Genomic DNA, 22,381 nt, shown 5'->3' with positions numbered 1-22,381 from the left:
TACATGTTGCAAGTATACAAGTATTGCACTTAAGTAAAATATGTAGGTACTTATACTTTACTTTACATGTTATGCTACTTCTCTACTCCACTATATGTGGAGGCAATATTGTTCTTTTCACTCCACTACATTTATCTGACAGGTTACTTTCCAGATTCAGAATATTAATACAAAATATAATAAATTAATTACAATGTATTTTTTATGGATTAAACTACCAAACATTACATAAAGTACTTCATAATAATGTAAGTTACATTATTCTGAAATGGACCATTCTGCATAATGATTACTTTTAATTTTGGTACTTTAAGTATATTTTAGTGCTAATACTTAAGTATATTTTAGTGCTAATACTTTTACTCAAGTAGCTTTTAGAATGCATGGTTTGTATGTGTAACAAAGTATTTCTACACTGTGACATTGAGTATTTCTTCCGCCACAGATTGCTGAGACCTCTAGGTTTCCTGTTGGAGGATCCACGAGTTCAGATGTATAATAAAGAATTGGAATGATTTTATAATATATGTGTTCATATTAACAAAACCCTCATTAAATTGAGCTCTGTGACACGACACCATTTTACAATCCAACAGGGATAGTTACATGGAGCTGTGATCAGTTGTTATCAGAAACAAAAGAGAGCATGTGAATCAAACAAGACGCTCTGAAGAAGAAGCATATGTTTGATCTCAGCAATTCAAAAGATTAGAAAACCAACGCAGGGTAAATTACACACCTTGTAAATTCTAGTGAATGCATCACAGCAGGGGCTGGAGACTTCAGAGGAAAACAAATGGAGAGATCTCTCAGACACAATACTACTTGCACTTCAAAGCCTGCTGAGGGATGAGAGGAGACAGACAGGATGTTCCTGTTCTGATTAAACGCCAAGCCTTATTTCAGTCACATGGAATTCTCTTTTCTCTCATTCATACACACAGACAGGCAAAAAACATAATATTGTCAGTTTATACTCCCTTAATAGTAAGTATGCATGGCTTAAGTGCCATCCTGACACTTGCCAAGTGTCGTAAGAAGTCTTATTTTGATGAAAGCAAGTGAGAGAAAAACTGTTACTGTTTTAATTTGATGTATTTATTTGATCATTTATTAGATGTTTTCACCAATGAACTGTAAAAATGTCCATCTTGCCAAGTAGTTTTAGTCCATTATTGGGTTTTGAAATGTTTTATTTTGACACGTTTCCAATGCAAATCAACTTCAACTTTCAAGATTTTTTTTTTTAATCAAGTGTATATATTTTGTATTCTAGTGCAGCAATCTGCCTTCATCTGGTTTGCTTCAAAATATTGGTAGTTTTATTTTAAAGGCAACATGTTGAATTAATCGTATGACACTGGTTCATTTTTCACTTGTTTTAAGAGAAAAAGCAATCAGACAACTAAACAGTTCCCCTCCCTTCTTTATTCTTTGCTTGGCTACATCATCTCTCTGTGGGGCCCAGCCTCTTTATCTGAGGCCCGAGTTCCTCTGTGGTCATACATGGGTGGAAACGATAAGGCAGCTACAAAAAAAAAACATGATTTTGCTGTCCAGAGGCAGAGGAGAAATCAACCAGAGGGGGAGAGGGGGGAGGGTTGAGGTCGTTGACGGAGGCCTGTATGAGGGTTGCTGCAGTTCTTGGCAGGAACAACTTGAACAACACCAAAATTGCAGCATTCATTTCACGACATCCATCCCCTCAGTCTGCTCTCGGGTCTGCAGAGGTCAGAGGGAGATACTGCCAATAAGCAAGAGCAAGGTGTCAACCCCTCCCACCATTGTCAATGGAGACACATCAGAGTGACTGCCTCCCTCTTCACCCTCCCACTCCACTTCCCTTATTCACTATTCTGTGGTTTGTATTTGACTGGGGGTCTTCAGGTCGGTTTTATCACCCGCCTCACCCCTCCCCACCCCTCTGAATTGTATCCCTGGAGGTGTTTATGGGGAGGCTGACAGGATGTTCGGCCCACCAGGAGATCAAAGTCTCCTCTTCAAGTAAATGTGCTGTTGCTCACCGTGACCTTTTCAACTCTAATAGAGTTAACATCACAGACACATGTGAGACTGGGATTACAGTAGAGGAGCTGGATGATCTACGTTGCAGCAGCAGATCAGTTTCCTTCCTGCTGTGGTTCACAAACAAGAATCAGGGCTCATTTTTCAGTAATGGGCGACCATCCTCAGGATATGGGCAGCGGTTCATAGAAAAGAGGATTCCTGAATTTAAGTGTGCAGTCCCAATTATTGGTAATATTCGGATAATTTCAAGAAGGAGCATTAAGACTCAGACAGACGCACAAACAGTCACGATTCCCACTGTTATGTTTAAGGCACAGACTGCTTGATTTTTAAAAAGCAAAGTGTATTTTCGACATCTTTAGAGAACACAAAAGCTAAATTATAATCCAAATTCAAGGCAGTGCTGACCTCCAACAGCCTTTTTTCTAGAATCAATTTAAAACTAAATCTAAATAAAAAAATATTACCAAAAACATCACAACTTCAACTTATTGTTTTGATAGAGGACTGTGATTGTATTTAAGACCCAATGCTTAATTTATTAAAATAAAGACTGTTACTGCATAATCAAGTGATATATTACATTAATAACAACTAGTGTAAACTGGAGCAGCGTTATGAATCAATATCATTATGCACAATAGCAAATTATCAAATGTGTGCTTGAACTGCTTATGCAAACAATCCTTTAGATTCACAGACAGTATCTCATCTTACAGTTGTACAATTGGAATAAAATGTGATTTTAGACAGCCTCAATGTCCTGACTTTGTGTATTTCCAGAGTGGAAAGCAGATGAATTGATAAGTAAACAACATTTAAAATATAGTCTCCTCTTGCTTACACTTAAGGGTATTTTGAGCATCACTTACAAAGACTAGGTAATTTGTATGTGTGCGCCTTGTTATGGGTATTGCATTCTCCCAAATAGTTCCCTTTGTCTCTGTCCCGTCATGACACTGCATAACAACCAATTTGTTCCAACCACAGCAAAAGAAGCTGGCAGGAAGCGAATTCCTCTGAAACTCACTCATAGACTTACGCTCACATGTTTCAGAGTCATCATTGTCTTCAGATGTTTCAGCGCTTCATAAAACAGTACAATACCAGTACAGACAAGTATGTGCTTCCAGCCAACAGTTTATGTGTTCAATAACAGCATCTTATCCACATCTGAGTCATATAGAGTAGTACGGTGTGTTTAAATCAAATCAGCAGGGGTACAGTCTGACATAGTGATCGCACATAGAAATAGATGATCGGAATTCAGTGTTTATAAATGGCTCAAGACACAAGCTAAAAAAGGCACTTTCAGATGAATTAAAATAAGGATAGTCATGTCATGAACAGGATAATAACAAAACTCTTACAAACGCATATGTAAAGATCTTCACTCCGTTGTGTATAAGGAAACAGAAGGCACTCCTTATGAGTTTCATTGCATCCAAACTCCACAGTTATGATAAAAAAGTGAATATGTTTCACATACTTGACCATTAAAGCCGTTATTGCTTTAATTGTAACAGTTTTACATTGCGCAGAGCCTGAAGGAATGCAGGATTACACACTGTGGTATTGCGGTGCACTTCTGCTGCATGGATCAGCAAATCTTTACCACGACCGCTGAAGATCACAACACAGCATTGGTTCACTTCAGTGACCAGTAACTCCCCCCCCGTATCTTTCTTTTACAAAGTCAACCCCCATGTGGTATATAACAGTATTGCAATGTGGAAATCTTGAGCAACACCTACAGCAGTTTCAAGTTTCCAGGAGTTTTGTAAAAAAGGTGCCATTTGCCAAGACAATGGGTTTGGGACAACCAACAGTACAGGGATCACAGCTGTTCCTCTGACAAGAAAGAAGCCAAAGAACATGGAGCCTGGAGAGTTCACAGCGTTGCTTCTCTCTGTGTCTGATGCTGCATGTGCATCAGCATGAGTCACATCCCTGAAATGTGACTCACTGTTCAACAGCGGTTCACAACCTCAAACACTGAGCTTTTCTCCATCCACAAAAACAAGGCCACTCTTTGGAAATATGCTGATTAAAAACAGTACACAACAGTAAATGAAATACACAATAAAATATAAAACCATTTAAGAATAAAAAAAAGTGCACAGTGTATAGTTGTTCTCTCAGAGAAATCAGTGGCTGAGGAGGATAGTTTCCCAGCTTGTAAAGGGAACGAAGGCCTTGTTGAGTCTGGCGAGCGTCTTGGTGGTGCACTTATCTGCAGCCTACAAAGTCCTCCATCGTTGCTCATCTCATTTACCAGCATTCCCAGTGGGATTATACTCCGTTTCACCCGCCGACACCTGAGAGATGCGGCGTGTTGAGCCCCAAATGCGTCGGGTGAGTTGTCCTGAGCGAACCTGAGAACAGAAGTGGAAGCATGTTAATCTTCACTTGAGGGCTAAAACGGAGATGTTAGACTAAAGATGCTCAATTATCATTTGAAAAACCTGGTTTTCAACAAGCACTTAGCATATGATTACCACCCCCTTCTCCTCACACACTCACACATACAAACATACACTGCCACCCAATTGCCGCATCTCACAATCACTTGAAGTCTTGCTTCTCACCTCCTCTGGCTTCCCTGCCCCCACCACAATTAACTTCCCGTCCTCTAGTCCCACTAGGATGTGGCTGCACTCTTTGGTGACAGACACACTCCTCACAGGAACTTTCAAGGCCAGGGGCGTTACCGGAGCGTCCAGACTGTGAATCAGAGAAGAGTTAGAATGAGGAACTTTAGATTTAAAGTTGCTATACATGCTGCATATATGCAGCTATGTTCTCAATGTCTTTACCTGCATAACTCTCGTATGTGGAGGCTGCCCTCCACGGTACCCAGGATGATGTGTTCAGACACCAGGTGGAGAGCGGTCACCTTCTCCTCCATGGTGAGGGAGGACAGCAGACAGCAGTTTACTGAGTAAACATGAATGGAGTACTTGCCCTGTAGGAATAAGCATTATTTTGTTGAGAAACTTGTTTGCGTGTGCGTTTGTCCATACACTGTATCGTGCGCATTAAAGTACCTTTCTATGAGAGCGTTCCTCCAGCGAGGTTTGTACCACAATGTGGCCCTCCATGCCCACCTGGAGCTCAGAGATTATGGCAGGTACACAGCTATCACCAGGAGGCCGCAGCGTTCGCAGGAACTGGCCTCGTCGAACAGTGTGCACTATCACAGTCCCATCCTGGCACACAGTGAACAGCAAGGGAGGGTCAGTGAAGGCGCCATGTAAACCGTTCTCTCCTTTTTGTGCTTTTTTTGTGTATGTTTCTTTTTAGTTTCCCAATGCGAACCAAAGCCACATGGACCACAAGTAGCTAGTTTATTGGAGTCTCGGCAGCCCGTCAACTTTTGGCAACAGAGTCTTTAATAGATCAATGTAAAGCCCCTAAAACTACAGCTAGGCATAATGGACTTATATGTTCCAAGTCTCTTCTCTAATTTAACTGGTTTAACCAGTTAGGAACACATGAAAAAAAAGCTCAAAATGACAGTCAGCTGAGAGTTTGCCCTTGCTTAATTTAGTTACACCACACTTTTCAGGTTCGAACAACCGCTGGCTATAGGATGACAACATCCATCTCAGCTGGTAGAGATTACAGTCTCACTTCTAATGAGCAACATCACAGTTTGCTTGGAGAACATCCAAGTAGTGTTTTCAACCATTTTGAAATTATTTACATTTATTTCACACCTGCACAACCCTGCAGACCTCAAGCAATATGAGAGAGAATGTTTTAAAAACACTTCTTATATAATAGTTTACTACAGAGCGGAGAAGGTTAGTAGAATTAAAGAATGATACAATTATAGAATAATAGATATTAGCCTTTTATTGTTATATTTATAACATAAACTGATTAATGAATAATGAAAATAATCATCAGTTGACATTATTACTTTTTGTGCATTTTCTGTGTATTTGTATCAAGCTTATAACTGTTCATAGTATGTGATTGCGCTGACCTTTGACCCTGAGACAGCCATGTCCAGTTCAGTGCTGATGGCCACACAGGTGACCTCCTGGTCATGGCCACAGAGGATCTGCACTGGCCGAGGAGACAGACCGCTGGAGAAGCCGCCCTGAAAGACAAAAAAAGCAGAATCCATATGTGAAGCCACAGCTTTGAGCGCAGCCTCTAATCACGCACATGTGTGCAAGTGATTTGAAGATGTGTACCTGCTGTAGAACCTGCCACACTATACAGGATGTGTCCCTTGAACCAGAGATGAGGTAGATGCCACAAAGATCCAGAGCCAAGCAGGTAACAACATCTTTGTGGAACACATACAAATTTAAATAAATATGTGACATGGAAACAAAGAATATACAGTATATACAAGTCAAACATATGTAATTGAGAACTCACCAATGTGCCGGCAGATCCTGCCCACCAGCTTGCCCTTCCCCAGCTGGGTGACACGGAGACTGCAGTCCCAGTGTCCTCCACTGAACAGCAGGCGGCCATCATTGGACACCACCAGCACCTGAGCGCTGATCTCCACCCCGGGAGAGAAAGGGCCGCTCAAGAATCGCTGCGTTCTGCACCACAAAGCGGGGTTGGAAAGATCAAAGTTAGAAACAATAAATGAGAGTGAGCTGTGGCCTAAATGTGGAGGAGATTTATAATCGGCACATTAAACTGTCATGACATCTGCAAATTACAACCTACGTGAGTGTTCAAATCCCTCTTATCCTGATTTATGTTGCCTTTATGGGATCCACGTTCAAGGTCAGTTTAGAATAAGAACCCAATTTAAATTAATTAAAACAGTCTTTGAAGCTTCACAGACAATGAGGGATCGTGCTTCCACCCAGCGGTCAGGAAAGTTTTATGGATCTTTTGATATGATGTGAGGTAAGCAAGTTATCCCTGACTCAGTTGAGGAATTCTGAGTAAAAAATAACATCCATCAGAAAAGTACTGATAAAGTTGTTACTGTTGTTTTAGAGACAGCTTATGACATTCCTAGGAGATTTTGGTAAAAAAAAAAAAAAATTGAACACACTGTCATTTTAGATATCATAAACCAGAAAAACTTAAATATGGGCTTCACATCGGCGTATGTTTTCTGAGGACGCTCACTTGGGATTAGTCATGGTGGGGTCCTTAGTGAAGGTGAAGTAGTTGACGATGTTTTTGTCATAAGGCAGCCAGCTGTGTGTCCCTATCAACCCGTTTGAACTGACAGTCACCTGGAGAGAAAAAGTGGCATCAAACAAAACCTCAACTATTTAAATCCAATGTTTTACAGTTGTAATGATTGTGTTGAGTTTTACATGTGGCCCTTGTGAAAGTGTTTAACTGAACAGTACCAGCATATCTGAGCCCTGGATGATGAAGGAGCGATTCTGGCTCTTTGGTACCACTGCCTGGACCAGAGGAAGGCCATCGCTTACCACCTGAGACAAACACACGAGTTAACACATACATACAAGTCAACACAATAGGAGTTATTTATTTAGAGGAATAATAAGATCATGATAGAACCCACCTCCACAAATGGCCGGAGTTTGTCGAGCTGCTCAAAGATATTCGGAGGCATAGTGTCCAGGCGGGCCAGCCGCCTAGATGCGTTCTGAGCTGACATCCGAGGAGGATGAGGCTCCTGGTTCAAGATAGGAATGTGGTATAAAATTGCTACTTTTTAAACAGAACGTAACAGCATTTTTTCGATAGTCAAGAATTAGTCTGGGAGTTGTACCTTAAGGAGCTGACAGGGAGTCTGTCCAAAGTTGCTGATGATGCCTTCCAGGGCCTTGCGCTCAGTCTCATTGGCAATTGCATCCAAATCTACTGCACCTACAGGAGCGCCAAACAAGAAGCAAGAGGGAGTCTCATATAAGAACACAAAAAAACACTGTTCATGTGTAAAGACGGAAGTGAAATATGGGACATCAGCAGCTGAAGACAATACTGTTGAAAATAAATCTTCACAAGATTAGCAGGTTCCATCCATCACGAGTTAGAAAGAGTATTCACTTCTGCCTTACCCTCATAAGTGCAGTAGTAGAAGACATTGAGGGCGTTCACTGCCTCATCGCCTCTCTGCTTGTAACCAAAGATCAGGTCAATCCACTCATGGAGGTGGCTGGACACATGCTCGCACTCCTAGAGTTTAACATACAAGTTGTTGGAAAACAAGTGCACGATTGACAAGCAAAGTTTGAAGACTGTACAATGTATGTGCAGACTCACCAGGGCCTTCCTGTGTTGCTTGATGAAGTCTTCTCTTGATGACGCCCAGCGAGGTAGCAGAACATCCGCCACTGGGTCCTGAGATATCTGCAAACGTCCCAGGTCAAAGCCTAAACAAAAACGCTGCATTAGGTTCTTTCATAAAAAAATATTTGGAAGTCGACGCTGCTTTCAAGCTGTCAATTTGCCCAAAGACTCAGTCTTCCTCACCGTTTATGTTCTGCAGGAATTCTGGGTAGTAGAAGAACTCCGGGATGAGCTCTTTGACGTCAGCTGGACTCTCCATGCGAGCCTGCCAGGCTGCTGCCACCGAGTGGAACTGTCTGTCTGCGCAGTCAAACCTAAACAACGGCGACGAAACGTACCAACATGAGACCGCAGTGTAAATTTTATGAAATATAATGCACGAGCCAGCGTCCCCACCTGCCACTCTGCAGCTGGATATGCAGAGTTGTGAACGGCTCCATGCGGATCATGTAGTGCATGACTCCTGCTGCATTAGAGTAGTGTGTGCCATAGTGGAATTTGTCAATGGTGCCTGTTGAGTCCTCAAAGCTCTCATATCTAGTGACAGACAGAGATAATAAATTTAAGAAGGATACGGAGGGTTTAGCATTACTACCTCCTCATCTATAAAATGATGCAACCTCGGTTGGCTACACATCTGCAACCCTTTTAGTACAACCAAAATCCCACTGTCATATAACCGCTTACTTTTCTCTGACATTCTGTGCATGGCGGGGGTTGACCACACCTACGGGTTTGGACAAGTCTCTGAAAACTGACGGGTCCTCCAGATCCAGAATGGCAGAGGTATAGTCACACAAGATCCAGGGGAACTAAAGAGAAAAAACACAATTACAACATAATGCCTGTTATTTTGAATCCGTTTGTAATAAAATGATAAGAAAGTAAATATATATACATAAATATAAGTAGTGCACACTGTCAGGGGAGCTGGAGTGTACTTACCACAGGATACTGAGACAAGTCGTTGTAAGTGCGTCCAGAAATGGTGTTCAGTTGCATCAAGTACTCAAAATTGGAGATTTCTCTGCATACCCATTTCTGTTCAACACATCAACATCAGATTGGTCCAACACAATCAGCAACATTCAGATCATAACACTTCATAGAGGAACTGAATTTAATAACTACCTGTGTAAGTCCAGATGCCTTCAGTAGCTCTTGAGGGGAGCGAGAGCCAAAGTAAAACAGGTTGGGGGGCCGCAGTCCCAAGATCCTAGAGTACACTTTGTTTCGTACCTGTGAGGGCACATGTTAAGAATTTAAAAACATCTATTTGATTCTAATTATAGTGCAGAAGGAGTTAAATTTGATCTGAGCATCACCTTCTTCTTGAAGTTAATGAAGTAATGAGACTGGTCGATGAAGAACAGCTCCAGGGCAGATCGTCGCAGGTTGTAGCGCCTCAAATGTACTTCTCTGAGCTGAGACAGAGGTCTCTTGAAATCAAACCCGATTCCTAATGACACAGGCATTATTCACTTCCGTAAGAACCTTTTGAAGAACAGTAAAAAAAAGTTAGGTGTGATGTTCACAAGAGCATATTTTCTTACCTTCCTCTGTCTCTTCTTTCTCACTGCTGCCATCATAGAAGTACAGATGGTGGGTGGTAACCTCCAGACGACCCGGAACAACTGCCACGATAGTGATGAGCTCACAGTCTTCAGACAGAACCAGTTTTTCTTTCTGGCTCTCGTCTTCTCCCTCCACCCTGACAGCATGGGAGAAAGGTTAAACCGTTACATATTCAAGGACTGTTTGGAGAAATACTTTTTTTCCTTTGTGTTTATGGCCCACAGACATGCTGTAAGCTGTTGACACCGGCATAAAAGTTAGGCAAATTAAAGTCTCACTTGTTATCCAAAAAGACGAGGTCTTCTTCTCCTAACTGATCATCCTCCATGTCGCTTACTTTTGCTTCCTTTGCAACAGCCAATGGGAGGGGTTCAGAGCGAGGGCTATCAGCTCCTGAAGATCACAAAAAAAACATCTTTGGTGCATTTTGCTTAGATTTAAAAAAGAGCGGAGACAATATGTTTCTAACCAGTGACATACCCATGTTGTCCCTCAGGGCACTGGCCTCACTGTGAGGATCATAGTTGTAGTTGGGCACAAGTTTGAGACGCATCTTTGAATAAGTCTCTGCATTGGACAATTTCAGCTTCACCTCTGGTTGAACTCTGGCAAAAGAAAAACTAGAATTCAGCACATTCTGGACAGCTATGAAATGCAAAAGGACATTATGTTTTCAGATAAATGTTTTCCTCTCATAACGAATTACATCGTGGTCAGAGAGATTGTTTTTGAAAGTCAGATGTTGTCTTACTTGTAGGCCCATGCTCCTCTCTCACTAGTCAAAAGCCTGCGGAGAGCTCTCCAGTGCTGCCACACCACCCCCTGCTGACTGGAGCTCTGCTTCTGCCAACTATGGTACCTGTTGTTCTCAATTCTGACTCGCTTCAGGTAGGGGTCCATGATCACTTCCTGCTTTCACACAAACACACAGAAATGTGAGATCAGGAGAGTGAAAGGTTTAACTCTGCATTCTTAGCAAGCAGTTGAATGATGGCTGTTGAGGCGTGAAAGTTTTATAACCTGAAACTTGGACTTGCTGTCTGATCTTTCTTTGTCCCGTCTAATGGCTGTACTCATCAGGTCATCGAAGCATGAATTCCAGAAATTGGACATGATGTCATGGCTCCTCCCAAACGTGTCCAGCTCATACTGCTCCATGGTGGGCTGAACCTAGAGGTGGGCAGAAGTGGACAACTCAAGAAAGTCAAAAACCTTCATGCAAGAATCAGGCAAAAAAAAACAAACAAACTCATTTAATGTAGAAAAAAAAAGTACCAAGTAAAAACAAATAAAACTAAAAATGACTAAATATAACTAACATAATATGCCAAAATAACAAACTTACATTTCTGTTACGTTTCCCATAAGCCATGATTTGACATTTACATTTTTGTGATTAATGATAACTTATACAATTCCTAAAGTAAAAATACTGCATGTTAGATGCATAAAATGGGATAATTCTCGTTGTATAAATGAGAGACAGGACTGGAAACACACTTCCCCATTTCTTTAACAGTTTCCCCTTATCTATTCATTATATTAGGAGATATTTTCTACAACTACTGCACTGGTTAAAGTCACCTGTTATTTTTTCCTTCCTCCTACTGCTGTACCACTTCATGCTAAAACCATGAAGTTGTATGAACATACAAAAACCTATAGAACTACCCCAAACATTAAAACAAATAGCGTAAACTGCATACACATACACACTTAGACATGCATGCTTGAGAAATCAGCCTGGGCCAAGTTTCAAAACGGTCATGGCAGCCAAAGTTATGCCACACTGACTAATGTATTGCAGGATCTGTATACAAAAGCAATCTAAACAAAACAGATTTATGAAGGTGCACTGTCACACAGAGCAATGAAAAATCCACCTCTCAGCTGGATATGAGTCTGGCATCAGTTTCAAGTCTGAGCATAAACTGGTCTCTGCTTAAAATACATTGAGGGGGCAGCTAGAAAGCAATTTAGGGAGTTTAAGGTTGTTTTTTTCTACTTTCTAAAGTTGTAATAGCAGTTTTAAAAATTTGGATTAGATTTCTCAGCCAGCCACCATAAGACTAGGAGGCAAGATTGCGTAAATCCTGAATGTACACTAATGTGACAAGGAACAGAGCCAGCAGTATCTCAGAGAGTCATACAAAAGACTCTACAGACTCCCTAAACCAAAAAAAATAAATTACATCTATTTTTAAATGCACAGCCAAAACACTGACCTGCTGCTGGTAAAACCCTTGCCACTCCAGTGTGTGACAGTAGGCCTTCAGGTCCTGGGCGAAGGTGGTGCTGCCGTTAGTGACGGGCAGGTTGGGAAGTAGGTTTTGAAGAGTGACCGGGTCGGCATGCTGGTCGAGCAGTGTGCGCACAACGGGCACAAGCTGAGAGAAAGTCTCTTCCTGTCCAGAGCTGGTGCTGTCCACTACACCTCCTGGCCACAGGGGGGCGCCCAGCTGCCCCAACAGGAAGCACACCTCCTCCCAGCTCAGACACAGCACCGTCTGGAGGAGGCTGTGGAGCTTCACGTAGGCCATCACGCACACCTGAAGAGGGGAAAGAGGCAAATCACTTGCTATGCTTCTAACTCAGTGTATACAGTTTATAAAGAAATATGTTGAAAACACATTTATATACAATTGTGTTTTACTCAGATTTCTAGATCTACACCCCTCATGAGAGAACGTCTTTATCAAGCAGGACTTAATCAGCAGGACCCTTACTTCGGTAAAAGTAGAAAAATTGCATTGTAAAAATACATAACTACAAGTAAAAGTTATACTTAAGTAAAAATAAATCATAGATCAGAAGTAAAAAGTACTCATGCAAAAGAAAGTTATCGGTGCAGGAAAAGAAGATGTATAAACAGGTGCTCCACAGGGAGCAGTTAGAGAGCAACGAGAGTATGTTAAGAAAAAAAGTCTTTTAATTCACTCATCTGGTATTCCTGACCCCTGTGACAGTTATATTACATTATTTTATTGAATTTAATACTTAATCTACTAGCAGTACAGTACTGTACAACTTTGGAGATGAACTCAACCAGCAGTATGTAATGGAATGCCTTATGGTCAGTTCATTTAAGACTGCTCTCTCTATCTCACAATCCTACAGAGAGAGCAACAGCAGCCATAACTCTGAGAGGAGCTGCCCTTTCATACAGAACACTCCCTAATATGAATGACTGCAATGTCTTTGAAAAGAAACCCATAGAAGGAATGGTATTTTTAAACTGGCTTTATCTGAGTTCTCTTATCAAGTTAAATAAACACTGTACACCCATTTTTTTATTTATTTCCAGCAAAGTTCAATCACACAGGTGTTTGGGTTGTGAGAGACATGTACAGTGAGAAACAGTTATGGTTGGTGTACTGGCTCGGTGATGGACAGGTTGAATGTGCAGCTGACCTGTGAGTGCTGCTGTTTGATATATCCAGTGATGATACGCAGGCCAATCTGGGCCATTTCCTTCAATTCGGTGTTCCCAGGGCTACCAGGGGTGCTATGCCAGGCCTTCAACTTGTCCAGCAGGTTCACCACCCCTTCAAATATCTGCAATACAACAAAAAGCGTCAACAAAGGATTCAACAAAAAGGCTAGACCTGTTTCCACACCTTGCAGCATCTACGACAACCTAAACCCATTCAGGGCATCATATAGAGCTTAACCCACATTTAAAAAGATGATTCAGAGTCATGGTTGGATGCTACCCAACCATGACTCCCCACCCTTCAGTAAGACATGACTGGAACATCTTCCCTGACATTAAACATAGTAACTAACAACAACAACCACACCCAGATGTCCCAGATGTCCATGTTTAATGTTTGACATACGTCTCTGATGTCTTTAATATCAAGTGTTAATATTACCTTTACTTATCCAATGTAACCAACAAAATTCTATCATCACATCCTGACAATGTAGTCCGACATTCAAAGATTAATTTTGTATCATAATCATTTTATTTCGTAGCCCAAGCACAAATTATTACGGCTTCTTTAAATACTAAAGTCGATTGACACCATTACTTTAAAGACAACACCCTTGATTGTTCTGCACACAGTGTGTGCCATCAGCAGGAACCTGGTGCATTGCTTTTTTTGGCAGGAGGAGATCAAACTGTTGCTCTGACTGGACTGAACACTTATAATTCATCAGCAATCTAAATTCCACAGGTGTTGAATAGGTCTATTTATAGAAAGCAAACATGCAGCCTGCCTTGCACTGGAACATAGTAAGCTCCTACTACCAGTACTGCACTGACAGAGAAGTCTCACGACTGCTTCTCTCTCACTACTGTACGTCATTTTCAAAGCCTAATGCCCAGCATGGTGGAAGTTTGTGATCAGTTACTTGCTGCACTGTATGTGGACAACATAAGGTTAAAAGCTGGAGGCATGGATGAGGAAGTAAATTCAAGTGAAATCTTATATTTTAGGATTTCATTTGGGCTACAACTTGGTAGGTGTTAAGTCCATGCTGCTGGAATATCATCAAATAGTTTGGGTTCTGTTTGGTTTATTAACAATGTTCTTATATAGTTGTAAGATATAATATCAGGCTTTGTCAGGGATAAAGGGCTTATTTACTCCATTGTCCCTTGTGAATTCAAAGTCGACCAACCTTTTTCAAGATGGAGCAGTTCCATAATCATAAAATTACCCAAACAGAATATGTCAGTGGTCCATATGTTTTCGATGGGATAATATGTGATATACCTTTTCACTCCACAGCGTTTGGTTGTCTGTACCCTCAGCAAACAGGAAGTCCTGCAGCAGCCTGAGGAGCCGAACCAAACTGGGACAGAAAGGCAGAGACACTCCCTGGGCGTCCCTCAGGTCTGACAGAGACGACTCCAGCATCATCTCCAACAGACTGGCACACAGAGTGGCAAACAGACTATGAATACATTGCCCCAGTGTGACACAATAACATATTTGGATGTTCACACAGAAACATGACACAGCTGTAGGTGTGGCTCAATTTGTTTTTCCATTGCCAGACGGCTTCAATGTCAATTCAATGTGCTGGTTAGGTGAGGGCAAGTCAATTTGAAATCACCTGCGTTTGATGTCATCGGGAGGGCGAACAAGTTGACAGGAGGAGCCCTGTTTGGTGAGAACAGAAAAGACCTGTCCTCTCTCTCGCCACACCACGTCCTCCGTCGCCTCCGCCCCGCCGCGGCTCCACAGCACGGAGAAGACAATGTTGGTTAGCAGGTTGCACAGCTCTTCCTCAGGGGTCTGCTGTAAAGCAAACAAGACTCAGTCCCACATCCCAGAAAAAAAAATCTTAGACATTATACTCTTAAATAAGGGGCTTGATTGACAGTTATTGTCTAAGCTGAGGAAGCAGTCATACCTGTGGGTTGGACGTATTGGAGATTGTGTCTCCAGTTGGAGGGTCTGTCCCATAGCTGGTATCATCCAGCACGTTGGACAGACTGGAGCTCTTCCTGGGTCTGGCAGGTGGAAAGGGTTTGCAGTGCTCAAGAGGAGATGGTGTGTTTGTTAGACTACCTGCAGGAGTGTGTGTGCCAGTGTCTCCCATTCCCCCTAGCTCCAAATCAAACGGGTTACTAAAGGGAGATTGGGGCTGGTAGTCTTTCCCCTCCTCGCCTGGGCCAGATGTGGGGATATCAACCACGTTGGAGGTGGAGGACGAGTGACTCCCTTGGTCCAACGAATCAAAAGACTTAAAATGGAGGGAGCCGGTGAAGGTTTTAAGTGGACCTCCGCCTCCACTTGGAGGTGACTGGGATAAATCAGAGAATCCCTCAGAGATGTCCCGCCGGCCAACTTCATCCTCCTCCTCATCCTCGATGTCCTGCGAGGTGTGGTAGCTCAGGAAGATGTCAGAGTGCACGTCCTCTATAACCAGAGCCTGATCCCTGCGCAGCGGTGGCCGGTAGTTTGGCTCAAAGGAGCTGTGGGTGCTGGAGCCTGCGATGCTGGCAGCGTGGGACTCGTAAAACTCTTTCACATAGAGCTTGGTCAAAACATCCTGCCAGCCGGGCTGCCTTGCAAGCTGCTTCACATAATCTTCGTTGGAGTAGATCAGATGAAAGAGCTGGGGAAATATCAGAGAGGATCAGAGGAAGAGGTTGTTTTCATTACAAGGCTGTAACTTCACACTCAAAAGTTGACTATGGTTGTTCTGGCAGAAATGTCAATAAGGTAAGCTGACTGACCTTGCGGCAGACGTCCAAGCGGACAGTGAGCTCAGCTCGATGGGATAGACAGACCACAGCCAGGAGATCTCGGAAGTTTGGGGTCGCATCTGTGGGATAGCAGCAAATTTGATTTATATTTTAAAGTCCTTTGGAGCCTATCTCTTAATCAGCTTTCTGCTATAGATTATGGGTCCTTTATAAACTCAAGAACTATGTAATATAAATAATAACAAAAGTAAACTCAAAACAAAGTTACGAGTCTCTTATTCTTATCAGTTTAGTTGTTGTGTTTATAAGCAGCTGTTGATTCTTTTTGATTTTTTTGTTGCCAGAGAATTATCCTGATGAAGCAGATGAGTTTTCAACATTAAAACTGCTAACTTGACTTCTGACTTTTGCTTATTTAATGTTATTGAGAAACACTTAAGATTTGATGGCAACTTTTTAGGTGCCGTCAATTTCAATATTTCAAGCTCACTAGACCCGAGAGACATTACCTGTAGCAAGGACCTGCTCGTACAGACATCGCACAGTGGTCATGGTTACCGGAATTTCATCAAGGAGACAAACCAAGCCAAGATATCCGAAATCCTTCAGTTTGATGCGCTGCTTGTTGCGCTCAGAAACACGCTCACTTTTGAGGATTTTGTATAAAACCTGCAACATTGAAGGGGAATTATGTAAACGTTTTTTTTTTTCTGTTTTGACAATACATAAATTGGAGTTTGCGGTGAAAAGCAAAAATGTGTCAAGTGATAAGCTGAAGCATTTTAAGAAGAGGTCAAGTCTTTTGCTCTCACCCTGAAGACCCTCTCTCTGGCCTCGTCTCCGAAACTTGGAGTGAGCAGCAAGCAGTACAGCTGCTCCACGCCCCAGTCCAGCAGCACGGCCTGCACCTGCTCACGAGGAGGGCTGGTCTTCAAGAGTTCATAGAGCACATCCAAGGCTCTGACAGCCTGATAAAGAGAGGAGAAGTCATGAGGAACGAGGAGAGAAGTGAATGAGGACGATGAAATACCATGAAATATGGATTTAGGGAGGGTTTAAGTTTTAAGAGGTCACAGGAGTTTGAAAGTACGGAGATGCCAAAACATGAGTAAAAAAGGTAGATCAGGGTTCATTTGGCGATGGAAGTAAAATATCATGCTAAAAAGGTCAAATGATAACAAAATTAAACTCCCTAAAGGAAGATAGATGAACCATATGAGCACTACCTGCTTCTCCTCTCCGACAGTCAGAATGTAGGCGAGGACACTGTGAAGGTCTTCTGGTGTAGGAGACTTGAGAAAGTCTTTCAGCAAGGCGAACAGAGCATTTTGAATAGTCTGCTTCTCTTCAGACAGACTCCTGCCACCTTTCTCCACACTATGGCCAAAGACATTAGTAAAGAAATAAATCAATTATCTTCTTGTGAACAGTGAAAATCATGGTTTAAAATAGATAGCGTTAAGTATGTTTGGACTAACTCTTAATATATGTATATCTGTGTCTTATTTTGCAACCACATTATGAATGTCAAAGGTTCACCTGTAGAATGTGCGAATGGTATCCAGAACATACTGGACCCCGTACTTCCTCTTAATGCTCTGCTTGCCTTTGTTTATCACAGATGCCAGGTACTGCACGTGGGCTTTGGAAGAAAGAAAAACACTTTTGTCATCTCTCTCCCGTTTTTAGAAATGTCAAACCAATATTCGAAGTTGCACCAAAGAAGTGCATTCATTTACAAAACAGGGTATCAAAGTGTAGCTTGAGGCACAGATCCTCTTTTAATCTTTGCCACTGCCTGAACTCAAAACATTAATGTATTCTATCTCTGCTCTCTCTGCTTTCAGCCTCCTCTTGCTCCTTTCAGTCATACATATAAAAAGGGACACAAACAGCTTCGGCAGACATGAAAAGGTACACAGGTGCAATACTCCACAACACTAGGGCCGCTTGTGCCTTACCCAGACAAACAGCAAAATGGCTTTTAGTCCAGATGCGGAAATCAAATAGAAGGTGGTGGTAGAGTTGCTGTAGAAGTGTGCTGTTGCCCTCGTTGAAAACCTGCTCCAGCAGCAGCTGACAGGCCATTAAAACGTTCATGTCCATCATACTGTCAGGAACCTGCAGGAGATGAAGAAGGAGGAGTGTTTAAGTTTGTTTTCATTTATTTGGATTTATCTGTGCACACGGGTTTGTGTAGCATTCTATTTTTAGTAACACTTGAGGCTGAAGAAGTGTTGCAGTCAGTTGAGCATATTCAGTACAAGTGTTTGTCTTCAGTGTATGCCTATGTGTGTTTCTGTCTTTGCCGCTCTCAAACATGGAAACCTCGTGTGACTATTGTGACATAGTTTCCTTACAGGATGCTCCACCTTAACGTCATGTATTTCAAAATATCCTGTCAGACTAAAAGCACGTCTGTGCTGCACCAGCGTAACATCCGATTGGCTGCTACCATCAGAGATTCACATTAACACTGTGTGACAATGTAAACCACTGAACTCAAACACATGTCATCAGTTTTGAAGAAATCATTGCTATCATATTGAACTAGGCCTACTGCACCTTTAGAGGGCTCAGCCAATCAGAAAAACTGTGTTGCCCATTACAAAGCAATGGAGGTTTGTCTATGACGTGGCTCAGCATCAAACACAGCTAACATTGTACTGCCATCACTGTGTCTACTATATATACAGCTTTCTCCTAAATTCCCAACATTACTATTGCTACTATATAAGCCGCAAAAAGCTAACAAGATGGCTCGTTATGCCTGTGTGAGACCCACTAAGCAGTTTGACATTTATCAGCAAAATATTACACCAAGAACTGAGAACAGGAGTAACACTAGTGTATCACAATTCATTGTGAATTCCATGTCTGTCATTTTTCAATTTTGTTTTAATTTCCATATCATTTTCCTAGATTTTAAATTTCAGGCAACCGATTTTAAAGCTGATATTCTTTGTTCGCAGTAAGCACGAGCAAGCTGGGCAAACTCTGCATAAATTTCCCCACACAAGCATGTGATACTGTCATTTTTAAAGAGGCACAGCTATTTCAACAACACCATACCCACTCATTACACTGCAATTACACAGCAGAACTACAATGGAAAAGGTCAAATATTCACTCTCATATGCTAATCCTTTCTTCTCGCAATTAGTTCCCACTTGCTAGAGCGAAACGACGTGCAGGGAGCTTACTTTGCTGAGCATGGCTCCTATTGTGCTCGGCCCATGGCAGTGCAGCAGGCTCTCTTGATTGACAGGGTGATGACGAATCAGGTTCTTCACCATCAACAGGAAGGCTGCGATGCTGTTTCTCTCTAGTCTTACCTCTGAAAAAAAAAAAAAAAAGTGCAAAACAACTTTTAAGATTTCCTGTGTAACCCACAGACGTATTTATGCATTACCAAGCATTTTACTGAGATTATCATATCTCAAGATGAGCCATTGCAAAGGTATTTGTCTCACTTTCGTTATGCCGTTTGTTCCATTTATCTCATTTTGTTCATTTATCTCATTAGACGTGTGACTGTCTAGCACACCCTGTTTGTCCTTGCATCATGCATTGTGTGTAAACTCTGACTCGCTACCCTTCATAACATCTTCTGACTCTGAACTGCACTGAAAAAAATATTTAGCATTTAGCACTGCAAAAATAAACAGGAACAACAACACAGAAGAGATAATGGATTTATGATACTTGAATTTTGATATACCAAAATTACAAAAAAGCTGACCTGCAGACTTGTCCAGTGGCAGCAGCATAGCAGCAGGGCTTCTGGGGGAGGTGAGGTCTGGTCCCAGCAGATCTGAGATCTCCTGACTGCCATTGCAAACCTGCTCAGTCTCACATACCTGCTCAAGCAGGGGCAGCAAAACCCCGATACCTCCCACCACATTCACAACATCCTGCAGGAGAAAAAAAACTACCATATTATTCCTATTTAGATCAGAAATAGAGTCAACGACAAGCACCTGACCAAAAAGGAAGCAGCATGACAGCATACAACATGACTGATGTTAGACTGATCTGACACTTGTCATATCTAACCTTGATGTCCCAGTTCACTACCCTGTGTCCTGTAAACCTGCCATCATATTGGTGATTGGGCGACAGGTCCAGACATATTTGGCCCTTGAAGGCCTGTAGAAAACATATGCACAAATGTAAACAACAAATATTTTGCTGGTGTTGTTGGTTATTCACATAATGAAAGCAGTGTAATAAAATGTGCAAGTTTTTCTGTGTTTCAGTGGGGTCACCTGTGGAGTGTAGTAGAGCAGAAGCTTGCTGTTAAGATCAGACAACTCTCCCTCTGCTTTGAATAAGGACACGTGATTGGGGCCTGTGATGGAGAGCAGAAAATATTGTCGGCCATTATGCAAACATTACTTGGTTTACATGAAAAAAACAATACTCTAAGGAGTATTCTGTGTTTTTGTTTACTACCGGTTCCTTTACATTTGATTGTTGGGTGAACTCTGCAAAAACTGGGTAATGTGTAGAATAAACAACATTTGCTTTGTAGCAGAGTGTGACTTACCTGCAGCATGCAGAGCTCTTGTCTGTGTCTGCTGCAGAGCCTCATGACAGATGAAGGCTGTGCCCAGGAGCCCATCCAGAGACGTGGGTGTTCCCCACTCTGTGTCTTGCAGTCCTGCTGGGATGGTGTGCACTGGGGAGTCTCCCAAAGCCCCCCAGCGGCCTCCGGCAAAGGTGGCTGGGAAGGACTGGGAACGCATGAGGGAAGGGCCATAGGAAGGGAAGGCAAACTCAGGCGATGGGTTGGAGTATGAGGACGTGAGCAGGTTGGGGGAGGTGGTGGTGGTAGTGGTCCGATGGCCTGCAGATCCAATGCAGCAAGAGGTAAAAGGCTTCAGGAGTCAGGTTCAGGCGGGGAGAAAGAGGAAGTTGGATTAATAAAGGGGAACTACTCAGCTAGAATACGACCATGGCCAGGACACATAAGATACAAGCTTCAGTTACCTCACTGAAAGATGGAAAGCGAAGCTGAGCAGTTTTAAACGGCTCTCCGTCGATGTAGATGGTGACCAGGTTCTGACCAAATGGACGACGGCCTGGGATGTGGACTATAGCCACCGAGTGCTGTGATGAGTGAAGACATGAAAGAGCACACAAAACTGAAAAAAGCAAATTTGGTGCTCGACGTTTGGTGCTTACAAAGATACATCTTTGTATTGAGGAACTAGAGCAACACAGTCTAACAGTTGACAGCTTTAATTTAACCTATATTGGTTGACCTCTAGCTACTTATCTCTTTAAGAGGTACACTCTACAATTTCTTACAGTAAATATGTTCCAAGGTTACATGCCCAGACAGCGCCCCTCAGTAAATTGATGTGTGATTTTATCCTTGATCGAATCTATTTTTATTTGGGACAGGCTAAACAAGGACAAATGTTGGCCAAACTTCTAGCTGTACTATGCATGTCCACACTCACCCAGCATGAGTCAGCTAGTGGGTGCTTTGGCAGCGCGACAGCCATGTAGTCTTTCTTAGTACAAACAGCCACCACCAGCACTCCCTCCATGGTGAAGAAAGCCTCCAAACCAGTTCCACTTGCTGTGAAGAAACTTCACAAAAAAAAACAACACATTCTGTCACAAAAAAAGTGTACAATGCAGCCATATACATATGAAAGCTTGTGCCTTCACTTCTCGCAAATGTACCTGTAGAGCTGCTTCCTGCGTGGTCCCTTTCCCATTTCATGCTGAGCCCCTGTACTAGAGGTGGCAGAGGGTTTACGGTTGTTGGAGAACTCCATGTTGAGGCAGAGCCAGGCGTGAAAGGCAAAACTGCTGCCTGGCCAGCGTTGGACCGTGGGAACCATAATACCAGCCATGGGGGGCGTAAGATCAAAGTACTGCAAGGCACTGTTCTGGCCTTCTCTGGCCGCCATGGCCGAGAGTACTTGAATGACGCGAGCGCAGTAAGGGTGCACCTTCCCCACCACTGCGCCATTGTCCTGATCCACCCTGAGCAGTCTGAGCAGGCTCTTCAGCTCCTCTGGTCTCAGACACAGGGAACCCAGGTCTTGCAGGAGGCCCAGCAGGGTGTCTGCACACTGCCTGTCAAGATTCTGGGGCTGTGAGAGCACCTGCAGCAGAGCCCCCACCATGTCCGCCTCCACAGCCACTGTGCGACAGGATAAAGAGCCACCACAGACCGTAGCCAGCCATTGGGCCACCAGCAGCTGAAGGTCCCTCTGACCCGACAGGTCAGGCAGCCACTGCAGGAGCAGCAGCAAAGGCTGCTCGTTACTAATGCCAAGGTGATGGGCATGGGCATGCTCACCCTCCACTGCCTGGAGACAGAGAGGAATAAAAACAGTG

The 22,381-nt window shown here is 42.8% G+C and overlaps 1 protein-coding gene across 4 annotated transcripts in view; it reads right to left on the bottom strand.

Annotated features, from left to right (window-relative positions):
- Window positions 1–3,150: 3,150 nt before the first annotated feature.
- The window catches only part of nbeal2 (neurobeachin-like 2), a 31,694-nt gene continuing 12,463 nt past the window's right edge, over window positions 3,151–22,381 (bottom strand). For 3 of the 4 annotated variants that reach the window (XM_068735247.1, XM_068735250.1, XM_068735249.1), the window contains 43 exons: window positions 21,719–22,353; window positions 21,490–21,622; window positions 21,014–21,133; window positions 20,571–20,901; window positions 20,290–20,372; window positions 20,078–20,170; window positions 19,764–19,935; window positions 19,225–19,358; window positions 17,983–18,142; window positions 17,561–17,663; window positions 17,248–17,398; window positions 16,834–16,989; window positions 16,531–16,690; window positions 16,052–16,140; window positions 15,223–15,930; window positions 14,923–15,107; window positions 14,580–14,736; window positions 13,267–13,410; window positions 12,081–12,404; window positions 10,876–11,025; window positions 10,607–10,764; window positions 10,336–10,460; window positions 10,134–10,248; window positions 9,834–9,991; window positions 9,606–9,739; window positions 9,412–9,519; window positions 9,226–9,321; window positions 8,968–9,092; window positions 8,677–8,817; window positions 8,464–8,594; window positions 8,254–8,363; window positions 8,049–8,166; window positions 7,760–7,857; window positions 7,550–7,663; window positions 7,371–7,457; window positions 7,141–7,250; window positions 6,424–6,596; window positions 6,234–6,328; window positions 6,020–6,136; window positions 5,076–5,237; window positions 4,845–4,993; window positions 4,617–4,752; window positions 3,151–4,403 (listed from right to left, as the gene is read on the bottom strand). In XM_068735247.1, the coding sequence (XP_068591348.1) occupies window positions 4,296–4,403; window positions 4,617–4,752; window positions 4,845–4,993; window positions 5,076–5,237; window positions 6,020–6,136; window positions 6,234–6,328; window positions 6,424–6,596; window positions 7,141–7,250; window positions 7,371–7,457; window positions 7,550–7,663; window positions 7,760–7,857; window positions 8,049–8,166; window positions 8,254–8,363; window positions 8,464–8,594; window positions 8,677–8,817; window positions 8,968–9,092; window positions 9,226–9,321; window positions 9,412–9,519; window positions 9,606–9,739; window positions 9,834–9,991; window positions 10,134–10,248; window positions 10,336–10,460; window positions 10,607–10,764; window positions 10,876–11,025; window positions 12,081–12,404; window positions 13,267–13,410; window positions 14,580–14,736; window positions 14,923–15,107; window positions 15,223–15,930; window positions 16,052–16,140; window positions 16,531–16,690; window positions 16,834–16,989; window positions 17,248–17,398; window positions 17,561–17,663; window positions 17,983–18,142; window positions 19,225–19,358; window positions 19,764–19,935; window positions 20,078–20,170; window positions 20,290–20,372; window positions 20,571–20,901; window positions 21,014–21,133; window positions 21,490–21,622; window positions 21,719–22,353 (7,056 nt within the window). In that variant the 3' untranslated portion in view covers window positions 3,151–4,295. The remainder of the gene's footprint in view (window positions 4,404–4,616; window positions 4,753–4,844; window positions 4,994–5,075; window positions 5,238–6,019; window positions 6,137–6,233; window positions 6,329–6,423; window positions 6,597–7,140; window positions 7,251–7,370; window positions 7,458–7,549; window positions 7,664–7,759; window positions 7,858–8,048; window positions 8,167–8,253; window positions 8,364–8,463; window positions 8,595–8,676; window positions 8,818–8,967; window positions 9,093–9,225; window positions 9,322–9,411; window positions 9,520–9,605; window positions 9,740–9,833; window positions 9,992–10,133; window positions 10,249–10,335; window positions 10,461–10,606; window positions 10,765–10,875; window positions 11,026–12,080; window positions 12,405–13,266; window positions 13,411–14,579; window positions 14,737–14,922; window positions 15,108–15,222; window positions 15,931–16,051; window positions 16,141–16,530; window positions 16,691–16,833; window positions 16,990–17,247; window positions 17,399–17,560; window positions 17,664–17,982; window positions 18,143–19,224; window positions 19,359–19,763; window positions 19,936–20,077; window positions 20,171–20,289; window positions 20,373–20,570; window positions 20,902–21,013; window positions 21,134–21,489; window positions 21,623–21,718; window positions 22,354–22,381) is intronic. The other variant, XM_068735248.1, reaches the window with a different exon arrangement.

Source organism: Cebidichthys violaceus, unplaced genomic scaffold (assembly GCF_023349555.1).
Source record: "Cebidichthys violaceus isolate CVI_PGR_0920_01 unplaced genomic scaffold, fCebVio1.0.p SCAF_7, whole genome shotgun sequence".
Lineage (NCBI taxonomy): Eukaryota > Metazoa > Chordata > Actinopteri > Perciformes > Stichaeidae > Cebidichthys > Cebidichthys violaceus.
Note: the sequence above shows the minus strand (reverse complement) of the source record. Positions and strands in the feature narration are given on the sequence as shown.